Source organism: Oryx dammah, unplaced genomic scaffold, assembly GCF_014754425.2.
Source record: "Oryx dammah isolate SB20612 unplaced genomic scaffold, SCBI_Odam_1.1 HiC_scaffold_5, whole genome shotgun sequence".
NCBI classification, from domain to species: Eukaryota; Metazoa; Chordata; class Mammalia; order Artiodactyla; family Bovidae; genus Oryx; species Oryx dammah.
The window spans coordinates 30,511,056-30,524,903 of NW_024070189.1; the positions used below are offsets into that span (position 1 = coordinate 30,511,056).

The following is a 13,848-nucleotide window of genomic DNA, read 5'->3' on the forward strand; positions in this document are numbered from 1 at the left end:
CACATGAATTTTTTTTGTTTTTTTTTTTTTTTTTTTGTTTACCAGTGCATTTAAAGTTATGTTTACACTATACTATAGTCTATTAAATGTGCAATAGCATTATTTTGGGAGAAGGCAATGGCACCCCACTCCAGTACTTTTGCCTGGAAAATCCCATGGATGGAGGAGCCTGGTAGGCTGCAGTCCATGGGGTCGCTAGGAGTTGGGACACGACCGAGCGATTTCACTTTCACTTTCACTTTTCACTTTCCTGCATTGGAGAAGGAAATGGCAACCCACTCCAGTGTTCTTGCCTGGAGAATCCCAGGGACGGGGGAGCCTGGTGGGCTGCCGTCTCTGGGGTCGCACAGAGTCGGACAGACTGAAGTGACTTAGCAGCAGCAGCATTATTTTTAAAAATGTAATGCATATACCTTAATTAAAAAACACTTGATTGCTAAAAAATGCTAACTATCATCTGAACCTTCAGTGAGTTTGAGTAATAACAGCAAAGATCACTGATCAGGGATCACTGTGTCAAATATAATAATAATGAAAAAGTGAAATATTGCAAGAATTACAAAATGTGACACAGAGAAGCAAAGTAAGGAAATGCTGTTGGAAAAAAAATGGTCCTGATGATAGATTGATTCAGGGGTGCCACAGAACTTCAGTTTGTTATAAAAAAAAAAAAAAGGAAGTGCAGTAAAACAAAGCTCAATAAAATGGGATACACTTGCATATAAAGAACTCCTAAAATTCAACAACAACAAACAACCAGATTAAAAAGTGGGCAAAGAATCTGAGAAAACATTTCTCCAAAGGCCAATAAGTACATGAAAAGATGCTCAACATCACTAACCATCAGGTAAATGCAAATCAAAACCACTTCACATGCATCATGATGGCAATTATAAAGAAACAAAATAACAGTGGTAGAAGGATGGAGAGAAACTGTAACTCTTGTGCACTGCTGGTGGGGATCTGAAATGGGGTAGGCACTGTGGAAAACAGTATGGCAAGTCCTCAAAAGATTCAATATAGAATTTCTACATGGTTCAGTGTTCCACTTCTGGGTATACACCCAAAAAAAGTCAGAGCAGGCCCTTGAACACATGTTTGTACACAAGTGTTCACAGCCGCATGAAAGGAGGAAATAACTCAAGTGTCCAGTGACTGATTAATGAATAATTAAAATACAGAATCAAAAGATTATTATTCAGCCTTAAAAAGGGAGAAAGCTCTGACACATGACACAATCTGAATGAATCTTAAAGTCATGAAACTAGGTGAAATAATCTGGTCACAAAAAGACACATGTTCTGTGACTCCACTTATATGAGGTACCTAGAATAGTCAAATTCATAGAGGTAGAAAATCAAATGGGGTTGTAGGGGGCTGGAGTGGGTAGGGAGTTCGTGTTTCATGGGTAGAGTTCTGTTGGGAAGATGGAAAATTCTGGAGATGGATGGTGGTGAGAGTTGCACAGCAATGTGTACGGACTTCTGCTGCAGAATGGTACACTTAAAAACGGTTAACAATGGTCATTTCACGTTATGGAGAAGGGGATGACAGAGGACGAGATGGTTGGATGGCATCACCAACTCGATGGACATGAGTCTGAGCAAGCTCCGGGAGCTGGTGATAGACAGGGCAGCCTCGCGTGCTGCAGTCCATGGGGTTGCAGAGTCAGACATGACTGAGCAACTGAACTGAACTGACTGATACTTTATCACAATGTACTTGCTAAAGTAAAAAGTAAATAATATCAAACTTGATCCCTGCTCCATCTAAATCTTCTTTTAAGATACTTAGATGCATCAGAATGTTCTTTAATATTCATGACAACAACTTTAGGAGTTGTAGACTCTTACTACCATTTTGCCAGTAAAGAAAACCGAGGCATAGATGAAGTCAGTCATTCATGATCTCAGTGTTACAAAGTGGCTGAGCTATGATTCAAATCCAACTAGTGTAGATTTGAGAGCCCACTCCTAAGAACACAGTTCTTTTTAATTATTATATTTGGGAGGAGTCTAAGAGATTTACCAGGGGCTGGGGTTATCACTTCTGTTAGAACTGCCCATTTGTTAAAGAAATCTATCGTTCCATAGAAGAGAGCATTGAGACATCTATAGCAAGAGACTGGGGCCACGTTTTAAAATGGCTATTTAATATTAGCCAAGAAGCTAATTAGAATTAAATATAATCTTTAAGAAAATTTGGGAAAAGCTGAAGTTCTGGATAAAAATTGTTAGGGCAGGAAACTGTTAAGCTGTTGCATATAGTTCCTAGGGCATCTCGCTTGTATTAATATCATGAAACCAGGGGCAGAGACGGAGAGGCAGAAAGTACACAATGCTTATCGACCTTGGGAATTTTGTCAATAGCAAGATTATTTGCTGAGAAGGAACATTTCGATGCCGTATGTCACTTCCATGCTGCGCATCTCCAAAGGAATTACCTGTCCATCTTGCCTGTGTGCTCATTTGCACTGTGGTGCAGACAAGCGATCCCAACCATAGCTGGGCTGGAAACAGCTGAACCTACAAAATGCCTGTGAGTGAGCGCATGTGCACATGAGCATGCATGCATTACAAGAAGGCACAAATGACAAGAAGAGAAGGTCTGGCCTCTGTTTATCAACGTCAGGAGAGTCCCTGAGAACACCAACTCCCGATCTCAGGGTGGAAGACCTTGCTTAGGAGGTGCTCTGGGAACCCGGGTACCCTGCTTTTTCTGCTTGCTGGGATGGCTATCAACATTTTCAAGCACATGTCATCAGATGCCAAACCATGCTTCTCAACCACTGCAGGGAAACTGCAAGGAGCTACTTGGCCTGACTGTGCAGGTCTCAGTTTTGACAAAGCCCTAGAGGATGGGGTGAAATCCACACTATGCAGGAAGAGGGGTGGAGGGTAGGCTTTAAATAGGAAGGGGTGTAGTTTGCTCAAGCTGGATATAAGGAACTTACACACACAGAATATTAGAGCAAGAAGAGAAGCTTTGGGGCCAGTGCTCAACCGTGACAAGTAGGGAAACTGAGGCACAGGTTTGACTATTAAAGTTCATGCTGTGACTTGAATCTTCAGCTTCTATTTTAGGGCTTTCCCATTATACCCAGGCTTCCCAAACTTGCCAGACCCTAAGAATCATCTGAAGAGAGAAGTGAAAGTACAGTTCCTGAGCTCCTCCTAAACTTATTCAACCAGAATCTTCTGCAAAGAGTCAGGGGATGTGAATGTTTGCCAAGCAGAGGAGGTCAAGAGTATTTTTGTGATGTAGTATCAGTTTTTTCCCAACCTTTTAAACAGCGTAACTTGTGTCCCTTAAGGCAATGCTCTCATTGTCTTTTGTTTTTCTCAATAAGTCACTCAGATATTTTCAAGGCTAACATTTAACAGAGGGGTGGGGAGAGAAGCCTCAGGAATTAGGCAGGTTAGGTTTGATACCCAGGCGGTTCATTTCTCAGCTTTGTGACTTCAGTTACTTCTTTGAGCCACGGTGTTTCATCCATGGAATGGGCATGATAGTAATCTTTTACTCTGGGATGTGCTGGGGATTCAACGAAAGGAGGTGTGTGCTGTGCTGTGCTTAGTCCCTCAGTCATGTCCGACTCTTTGTGACCGCATGGACTGTAGCCTGCCAGGCTCCTCTGACCATCCAGGCAAGAATCCTGGAGTGGGTTGCCATGCGCTCCTCAAAAGGAGGTATATAAAGTGTCTGACATAATACCTAGTGTAGAGGGAGAAGGCGGCTTCAGGGGAGAAGCAAACTCGTGTGTTTTGCGTTTAGGGCAAGAGCAAGGTGAAGGTGTGCCATCCCCAGCCTCGAGTCAGCATCCAGGACTTGGTGCATGCTGCTGCTGCATCGGAACCCCTCTGCAGAAGAGGCAGTCAGACCACTGCCTAGAAGCAGAAAGGGATTACAGGCAGCCTAAACATCTGGCCCCCACGTCCAAGCCGAAGGAGAAGAACTGGGAACCGAGCAACTCATGCACAGAAGAAGTCCAGTTTGGGGATGTGAATGATATTTGGACTCGATTTCCTGACCCCCAAGTCAAGAGTGAAGAATGAAACCTCTCCCGAACAGGCGTGCTGTTCAGGCTTTCTGCTGAGGGTCCCACTGAGTCCTTTACACTGGTTCTGCCGCTGCTTGTCGTGATATGTACAAGTGTTATTCAGCACCTTCTCATTTAAAGACGATCGACAAAGTTCTAGAGGATCAAAAACAGGAGAAACCGAGCCAAAAAATGGGTATATTGAATATGGTTTGTATGTTCCTCCAAGTTGGGATATTCTAAACTGCCTTCACTCCCCCTCATTATCCAGTTTTTCCATTCACACATGATGTAAAGCATTACACTTAGCAGTTCCCGAAGACACTGATGAATTCATTTATTTAATAAATACTTATTGAGCATCTATTTTGGACCTAACACCAGAATACTATAGAGGAGCTTTATGCATAATGAATTGAACGTAAGAGAAGAAAGAGAAGCCTAGAAAGAACAAGGTTAACATGGGGTACCTTAAAAGAGGTGCAATAAACTGTGAAGAGATGACTCACTGGAAAAGACCCTGATGACAGGAAAGACTGAAGGCAGAGGGAGAAGAGGGAGGCAGAGGATGAGATGTTTAGACAGCATTACCAACTCAATGGACATGAATTTGAGCAAACTCTGGGAGATGATGGAGGACAGGGAAGCCTGGCATACTGCAGTCAATGGGATCACAGAGTCGGATATGACTTAGCAACTGAAAAACCACCACAGTCTCACAATGTAGAAGGATTTTTAAAAGAAAACAAGTTATTATTATCAGCACAGTCAGATCATCCATGTGTGTAAGAATTGCTGCGAGCTATTTAGGAAATCCTAAATAAAATTAAATTAGAGTGGGCATAATCTATTTAAGGAGGCAAGAAAATTTTAACATATTAGAGGAAAAATTCTTCCCTAAGCCTAAAATACACTAGGTTGGCCAAAAAATTTGTTCAGATTTTTCTATATGCATGTTTAGGAAAACCCAAATGAACTTTTTGGCCAATCCAATACAAGGGGACGTCGTTTCATTAACTTAAAAAAAATTCTGGGCACTCCCCTAATGCCTCATGAATGAGACTGTCCTGGGGCAGTGCTTTAGTCCGCAGGAGAGGATGTCATTTCTAACATCTCAAAGGCTGTCAAGACAAAGCTGTCATATAGAACATCTGCTTCTCAGGTTCTGGGTGAGGACGACCACCCCAAAGTTGACTAATTTCCATAAAACATTTAGTTATGAGCAAGGATATTTAAAGTCTGTTGCCCATGGGAAAAACAGTTGACACGGTCTTTTATAGAACTAAGGTTTATCTATGGATCAAATCAAGTTTTGCCCTTGGGTTGTACAATTTTGGCACATTAGTAGAAAGGTTTTTTTAACTGAAAATGTTCTCTATGGCTCATGAGGAGGGAGGTCATAAGACATTTTGACAGGACACTCTTTCGCAGGCATTATAGTATGTTTCTGGGAATCCGTTGTCTTTCTGGCCTCACTAATATAAGGATTTGCAGAATTTCCCTGAAGCAGTCAGTTGATTTGTTTTTATCTCACCGATGTTGTGTGTGTTGGGGTTTTTCTCTTTTTGCTTTGGTTTCTAGGAAGCTTAGAATCAAGTTTTTCTTATCTTAATGAAACGGGACTTTATGTATATGAGCCTGTACGTATGCTTTTCTCCCTAGATTTTTCCCTTTATTCTCCTATAATTTTCCAGTTTTTGAAAAAAAATTTGTTAGAAGCTGTCCAAATTATAGGGAAGATGTAAGAGAAGGAATGAATGATGAATGGATGGCTGGATGAATGATTGGATGAGTGCAGTTTTTTGCCTTATGATGCCAGATAAACAAGAGTATCGTTTAATGAGCTAGGCAACTGAACTCCTGAACCACTCTAGGGAACTCAGGGCTTGCTGTTTTGAAGTTCTATGTTCTTTAGAATTAACCAAGCTGATGCTTTTTTAAAAAAGAGGTGGGTACCTTCAATGCGCTTTAACAAAGTGACACTCTCCAGCATAGATAGCTTCTTTTTCACACAGAACCAACGGAAAGGGTCCTGGCAGATGCGTACTGATTACATTTCTTCTGCATACTTTGATGTTACTAATGAGTATTCAAAATCCCTTTATTTAGACTTTTAAGGAAATGAAAACTCAACCTTTTAGGGTGGAGGAGGTAAGTCAATGCTTTTAGACTATAATGCAGCTGCCCGGGTATTTTCTGCCTCATACGCTGACAGCAAAATGCAAACTCCATTCCTATTTGGAAGGTAGTCTCATGCGTCCATCTGTAGGAGCTTCCATTATGCTGCCACTGGGATTCAGACTTTTTTCTTCCAGATGAGTTACTTCACAGAATCTGAAATTATGCTGTTGTAGACAAGAAACATCTCTGGAGCTGACCTGCTCTGGCAGAAGGTCAGAACACAGGATGAACCGCTTGCCGGAGCTCAGTTATCTGGAAGAAAATGCTTGAGGGGATCCCACTAGCTGTACCTGGGTACCAGCACGATTGGCACAGATTGAAGGTTAGAGCAATTTGGCTGCACAGGTGCCAAGGTTTTAGGACCGTCCGCTAAAGAATGCACTATAGTCATAGAAAATAATGACAGTGGAGCCATAACGGGGAAGTTTTGCTGCTGCCCTGAGATGCTCATGTTGTCAAAAGTATTTTACTGTACAGTTTATGTCCAGTTTGTCTCTTTAGAACAGAAGCTCTTTGAGCAGGAAATGAGCACACTGACTAATAATGGGCTTCACTAATGTCAAGCCATAACAGCAACAATCAGAGGGCAGCAGGAAAGAAGTTTTTAACTGTCATGTATGTGCTGAAGGTGTTGGAAGGGGTTTTATTTCACCTAAGAAAGAGACAAGGACCAAACAGGTCCCAGCTCTTCAAAGCATAGGGTCATTGCCAAGAGACCGGCTTCGAAAGGTCTGTGTTCTTAAGCAGCTGAACATAACACAACCAATCGCGTGGTCAGTTTTTGTTTGTGCCTCCACAGCTACTGAAAAAGCCAGCCCCTTTCATCAAACTCAATTCACAACACCCAGGCATGGCTCTGCACTTCGCATCTTCTGTGTCAAACTCTATTTTCAATCCTTTATGTCAAATTTAAATTCATGGCAACTACATTCAGATCTTGATAGAATTCCCAATTTGCTTTGGACCCCACATCCATTCCACAACACACGCACACACAGGTGAGCACACACATATTCAAAATGGATTTGCACTCACTTTAGCACTATGCCAGAATCAAGAATTTTGAATGGCTGCCAGCTGACCGGAGCTTTAACCAGTTCTCAGATTAAGTAACCTTCTGAGAACAAGGATAGTGCACATTTGGATCTTTACCCCTCAGGTGAAGAAATCCTGTCACTGTAGTCTAAGGGGGATGAAAATGGACCCTCAAATTATCTGTGGTCTTTTTCCCTATTACTGAAGCTTAAATAGCTATCAGTCTGAAGTGAGCAGAACAAATTGGTGTGAGTGAAGAAAAATGGATAAGTTTGAGTCTGAACACACACATCTGTTGTGTCCACCAGAAGGAGGTCTTGATTAGGCAGCAAATCAACAAAAATTCCCTATCAACCACTTACAATCTGATACAACAGAAAAGAAATCACTCACGGCGTTATCACCAAGAAAACATTCTAGACAGCCCTGAGGTATGAATTGACCCTTTTATGGAAATCATCTTGGCTTGGGTATACATATATGCATAAAAGGAGATAGTTTTTAAAAGCTCATTTTCTTGCTAATAATCATCTGTTTTTAAAAAGCTATCAGCAGGTGCACCTCATTTCAAAAGCCTCTTGTCCTTTATAATACAATATTCATCACGATTACATAGTATGAAATAAAAAGCAGCAAAATATAAGTGAGGATAGTTCAATTAAATGCAACATAATCTCAGATGCAAAGGAAAAAAAAAATGATCCTGTAGCTAAAATCAGGTTCCAATGAAAGAAAAAAGGGAATATATTTCCACATATTTTTAATTATATAGAATTTCCTCAAACATGATTTTTCATAATATATTCCATTAAGTTAACATCATATTTGAAGAAAGAGCATTTTCCGATTTCATTTTAAGCCTGATTTTGAGCAATTACAGTGTCATTGTTCCGCGGTAGAAAGGTTGAATTCATTTACTGTGTGGTTATGCTAGTTATGATTGATGTCTCTTCTCCAAATGATAAACCAATCACCCCAATGATGTAATGTCATTTTAAGAGTGCCATAATCACATTTCTCTCAAACTAGAAGCTCTGATGAGTTCTGATAAAGATTTATGGTCGATTAAAGGCCTTCATAATATCAACAATGGATTGCTCATTTGATGAGAGATTTGATTAGGTAATTTTTTTTTGAAAAAGAATATGAGTTTACTAAATATATCAGGGCTGGCTTTGAAGAAGGGCATGGGCCATCATAAGTAGCAGTCCATCATTCCATCTCCTGAATGAATCATCTTTAATGTATTTTAGGAAGTCCTCTCTAATTGTAGAGGTTGAGGCCATTGGTGGCATATACTCATGGATGGAGCCCAAATACAATCTCATCAAGGAACACCCTTGGCATGGAAATCCAGAGCTTTCTGGATTGCTTTTGATGGGATATACTAATGAACATCATGAGTGACCAACTCCAAAGATAACTCCAAAGCTTTGGGGGTCGGGAGCAATTAATCTCTACAAATGTCTCTCCTTGGGCTGTGGGTACTTAACCCTAGGTGCTGCCCAATCCTACATTCACGTGTTTTGTGAGCCACCAACAGCAGAAATCAAAATAAGGCATGGCTACTTCTGGGTCTGGGGCAATTCCGCCTAAGATTTAGAGATCTGGAGCTGAGGCAAGTACCACAAAATCCTCAAAAGGGGGACAGAATGTTGTGACCAGTCCTTTTGATGTGTGAATGTGAAAACCACAGTGAGAACCAAGGATTTAGAGGTGGTATTTATCATGGTACCATGGAATCAGCTCATTAATTTCAAATGAAGTGGGACAAGTAGAGGGTCAGAGGAGAGGTCACCCTCAAACGCTTCAGACTTGACAAGACATTCAGCATTCACATCAGGGGAACATATTTTAATTGCAAAACCATCTAAATAAGCAAGGAAAGAAAGAGTCAGAAGCCAACCATCAAAAAAAAAAAAAAAGGTCTGAGATGCACATGTATTGGTCACGTTGAGGGTGTCCGTTAGCCAGGGCCAGAATCAGTAACACAACATCCAATATTCCATTATCTCTCTGCACTTCACCTTTGAGACCTGCAGACTCTCACGTGCAGTTGGGGGGAAATTCTTCCCACTGAAGGAGGGCCAAGCTCTGTTCATATAGGCCACACCTCTTCAGTAACCATGACCTTCAACAAATAGACCCTGGAACCTCAGTGTCACCAGATGGCAAAGGCCCTTCACCTCCTCTCTCCCCACACCACCTTCTCCCCGGCCCTGGTTTCAGAGGTGTCGTTTCGCAGGAGACTCCAAATCATCATGCACACAACACCACATGATCACGCCACAGTTTCCTTACCACTGCTGGAGGCTTGCTGGGGCCCTGAGCATGCTCTGAGCAGGTATGAATTGGGGGAGAACTCCTCATCAGGGTTGGTGTCCATGATTTGATGGGAGGTGTTGCTGTCTAGCAATGGCATCTGGCAGCTAACGGGTGGAGGATTATGGGAGCTAGGCAGCTGAGCAGATGGGAGGAGGCTAGACGAGGATGTAGGTGGAATGGGACGACCTGGGAAAGAGGACAGAGGGGTCAAAGGTCAGCAATGAGTGTCATGAGAGCATCCAGAGAAAGTTACATTACAATCACCTCACAATGCAAATATCAAAAAAAAAAAAAAAAAAAAAGAGCTCCAGATGTATTTTTTTGAGTGATTCGATGGTTTTTCCAAATGTCCAAATTCATACGGCTGTAGTTGTGTATTTCAGAAAATGGACATGACAAGAGAAGTATCCATCGACACAGCTGAACTGGGATCAGTCAGGAAGACATCCACTTCCTTCCGTCTTTCCTGCTATAGTCCTAATCGACGTTTCCACCGTCTCTCAATGGATTAGCTCCCACTCTTGCCACACACCTGTCTCTGACCCTTTGTCTCTCTCCCTTCTCTACAGCAGCCAGAATGCTATTTTACTGATAGAAATTAGATCATATCACCCTCCTGCTTGGCTTCCCACTTTGAGACCCAAACTCTTTACACTGCCCTGCATGTCTCATCTACACTGGCACCAGCTGCCTCTTCCATCTAACCTCTGACAGGGCCCTTACCATGCTCCACTTTTATTCTCTGGCCAATGTACCATCTTTATTTCTGTTGCTTGCACACATCACACCATTCCATCTTCAGAGTCTTTACACTTCCCATCCCTTCTAGTGGAATATTCTTCCTTACCTGCAACCTCACTGATACTCACAAGCTGCTTCTTTTCATTCACGCCTTCCCTGTTTGCCTTCTTGAGAACTGCCCATTTATCTGCTCTATCCTGTCATCCTGTTTAAATTTCTTGACAGCCCTTATGACTATTGGAAGGGAGATATGTCAACTTATTTTATTCACTCCTATATCCTCAGTATCTTCCTACCAAACAGCATCTGTTGAATGAATGAACAGATAAACAAGGGAGACTAAAAGCAAACTCATTAGTTTGGGGAAGAAGAGGAGGAGAGGCAGAAAGGGCGACACATTTGCATCTCAAAGAAGTGGCCAGTGCCACCATTTTCTGGTGGCTCAGATGGTAAAGAATCTGCCTGCAACGAGGGAAACCTGGGTTTGATCCCTGGGTCAGGAAGATCCCCTGGAAAAGGGCATGGCAACCCACTCCAGTGTTCTTGCCTGGAGAATCCCGTGGATGGAGGAGCCTGGTGCGTTACAGTCCATGGGGTCGCAAAGTCAGACACGACTGAGCGACTAACTGTTTCTTTCACCACTGTCTTCACCATGTGGTTCTTCTGGACATCACTGGGAAATTCCTACAAGGACCATCCGCACCATGCCATAGGGAGGAGCAGCCAGCCTGGAAGGTGGTGGGCAGTGTCTTGGAGCTGGCCTTCGGTCAAGAACTTCTCCTGCACAGAAGGCTGCTGCAACACCTCTTTTTCTGTGGCAGGGAACTCCTGGCAGCAGAACTGCTGAGTGAAGGTAACTGCTGTGTGGACTTTAACCTGATTCACCCTTATATCTTGGGGTCCTTGCAATTGCTTGCCTGCTGGTTTGTTCATTTGGAAAACTCAGAAAAATGAGCCAAGAACAAACAGCAGCCCAGGGGATATGCCCTAAATCGGGGGTTGTCGAAAAGAGGGAAGGTATTAAGAAGGCAAACTCAAGAATCAGGTTAGAGTTTCAACTCAGGCAAGACATGCCCGAGGCAGGAGAAACCCATGTTCCTGCTTTGAGATGCACTGCACCTGTGAAGGCATTTTCAGACATCTCATTATTGTGAAGTTGCTCAGCTGTGTCCAACTCTTTGAGACCCTATGGACTGTAGCCCTCCAGGCTCCTCTGTCCATGGGATTTCCCAGACAAGAATAGTACAGTGGGTTGCCATTTCCTCCTCCAGGGGATCTTCCCGACCCAGAGATTGAAACTGCGTCTCCTGCACTACAGGTGAATACTTTACCACCGAGCCACCTGGGAAGCCCTCAGATATTACATCTGGATGTATATTTTTGTCATTGCTTTTGTAATTGTATTTCATGATCAGTTCCCCAGGGCAGTAAATGTTATTGATAGATCATTCTGAATCAGTAAAATGCATAAGCATCTCCTAAAGGCACTCTGCTAAACACTGAGGATACAAAAGTAAACGAGACGTCATCCTTGCCCTCAGAGAGCTCACAGGCTAGTGGGAGAGGCAAACAGTAAAATGCATCATTTCAGCAGCACATGGTAAAGAGCACGATGGTCCCATGTAAGAACATGCTTCTATGGGGGCCCAGAAAAAGACCAGGTTGAGGTAGGGGTGGAGAGTCAAACAAGGATTCTTGGGAAAGGTGGTATCCAGGCAATCTTCCAGAGAAGAGGAAAGGGGCTCCTGGTGACATGAAACACGATGAACAGCAGCACAGACACATCAAACCACTAGCCAGTTACCCCTTTTGAGGGTGGGAGTGGCAGAAAGAGACAGGAAACAAGGTACCCTTAAAGCTTAAATGTTAGGGGCTCAGTAACACAGTCGAAGAAGACTCATTCCTGAAGCAGGTCAATGGATGAACGAAGTTTGGTTTAAAAATCCAATTCATTCATAACTGTTCAGGAGTCATATAAGGCGCGATATTCTTGCAAGATGCTCTGGCAAGGGTAGGCTGAATAATCAGCTTGTGATCAGAATCAGTACTCACATTTAATCAATGTGACTTCCCCCCAAAGCTGATAAAAATACTACCATCATTATTATTATTTTAACTGATAATCTTTTTGCATGACTATCTGCCTCTCACAGCGCAATCACGACCAGTTAGGGTTAAATGATTATCATCCCTATTTTGCAGATGAGAAAACTGAGGCACAGCACAGTGAGACTGCATAGGCAGCAAATGACGGGGGCCAGGTTTGCCTGTTCCCAAGTCTCCTCTCTTACCAGTCTGCATGCTGTTTGCCTAAACTGCATGGTGGCAAGAATGGAAGAAGGTGACATACAAGGAGGGGAGGTGATGGACAGGAAATCATATTTCAACTTTCCCATTTCCCCATACCAAGGCACTCTGGAGATTTCAAATGAGAAACACTGCTTCGAATAGCCATTGATAGCAGCTATCAGCTGGCAGAGTTCAAAGCTTTTCTCAAAATTTTGTTATGAAGTTCAAAGTGGCTTCTTCACAGCCATGCTACCCTCCACCTTCTTCAAGGCTCCTTGATGCAGAGGCAGCCTGACCAGGGCACAGTGAAGTTGGCATTGACGTCTACTTAGCAGCGAGGCAGTGGCAGGAATGGATTTTTACTCCCAATCAATAGGCTTTAAAGTTTGTATTATTGAAGCATATCTGAAACTGCATGTTGAAGAACAAGGGTGGCTGGGAGCCAATTTTTAAATTCCTTTGAGTGACTGAGGTGGAACTGAAGTTCAGGGGCAATTTTCCAGGAGCCTGATATGATAGTTGCTGTGAAATCACTCTTTACATGAACTTTTGGAAATTTTGTTCAGCATGAATTCATTTCCTAGAGTACAGACAGGACTGCTTTTTAATTTATACACATACAGACAATGGAAGAGCAAGTCCTAACACAGTGCAAGCATGGGAGTTATTCCGGTCTATTAGAATACATACTGTAGAATTATCTGATTCCTGTAAAATCCATGCACCCTTAAAATCCATGCTTTGGTAGCTCCTTAAATTCTGTAGCTGGTATCCACTACTACTTGGGAAATTTCTCAGTCCCAAGATCTGCCCCCAATCAAATTGTGTGCTGTTCTCTATTTGCTATGTCATTTGCTAATTTTGTTCACTTATGCTACATTTTTCCCCATGACTATTCCAACTGACAGAGACCATCTGTACAGACACAAACAGGTTCCAAAGTACAGGGGAGAAAGCTGGAACTAACACAGGCTCACTTTATAGATCATGATTTCTTACTAAAATACTTAGTATGGGATGGGCATGAAACCAGGGGCTACGTCCTTACCCAGTTCCTACTGTTTTTGAAATTTTATTTTGAGTGTGTATAGAGTCCATGGCAAATATACAGAAAACCAGGTTTCATCAATCTGTTAAAAAGCAAGAGGAAACATGTAAAGGCAGCAATATGTCATTCATTAAACTCACATGGTCTTGATATGTGTGGGTGTATATGTGTGAGTGTTTTCTAAGATCCC

The 13,848-nt window shown here is 42.5% G+C and overlaps 1 protein-coding gene across 1 annotated transcript in view; it reads right to left on the bottom strand.

Annotated features, from left to right (window-relative positions):
- TENM2 (teneurin transmembrane protein 2) overlaps positions 1-13,848 on the bottom strand; it is a 761,851-nt gene that overhangs the window by 413,355 nt on the left and 334,648 nt on the right. Inside the window, exon 2 of the mRNA XM_040239453.1 lies at positions 9,557-9,766. Within this exon, the coding sequence (XP_040095387.1) occupies positions 9,557-9,766 (210 nt within the window). The remainder of the gene's footprint in view (positions 1-9,556; positions 9,767-13,848) is intronic.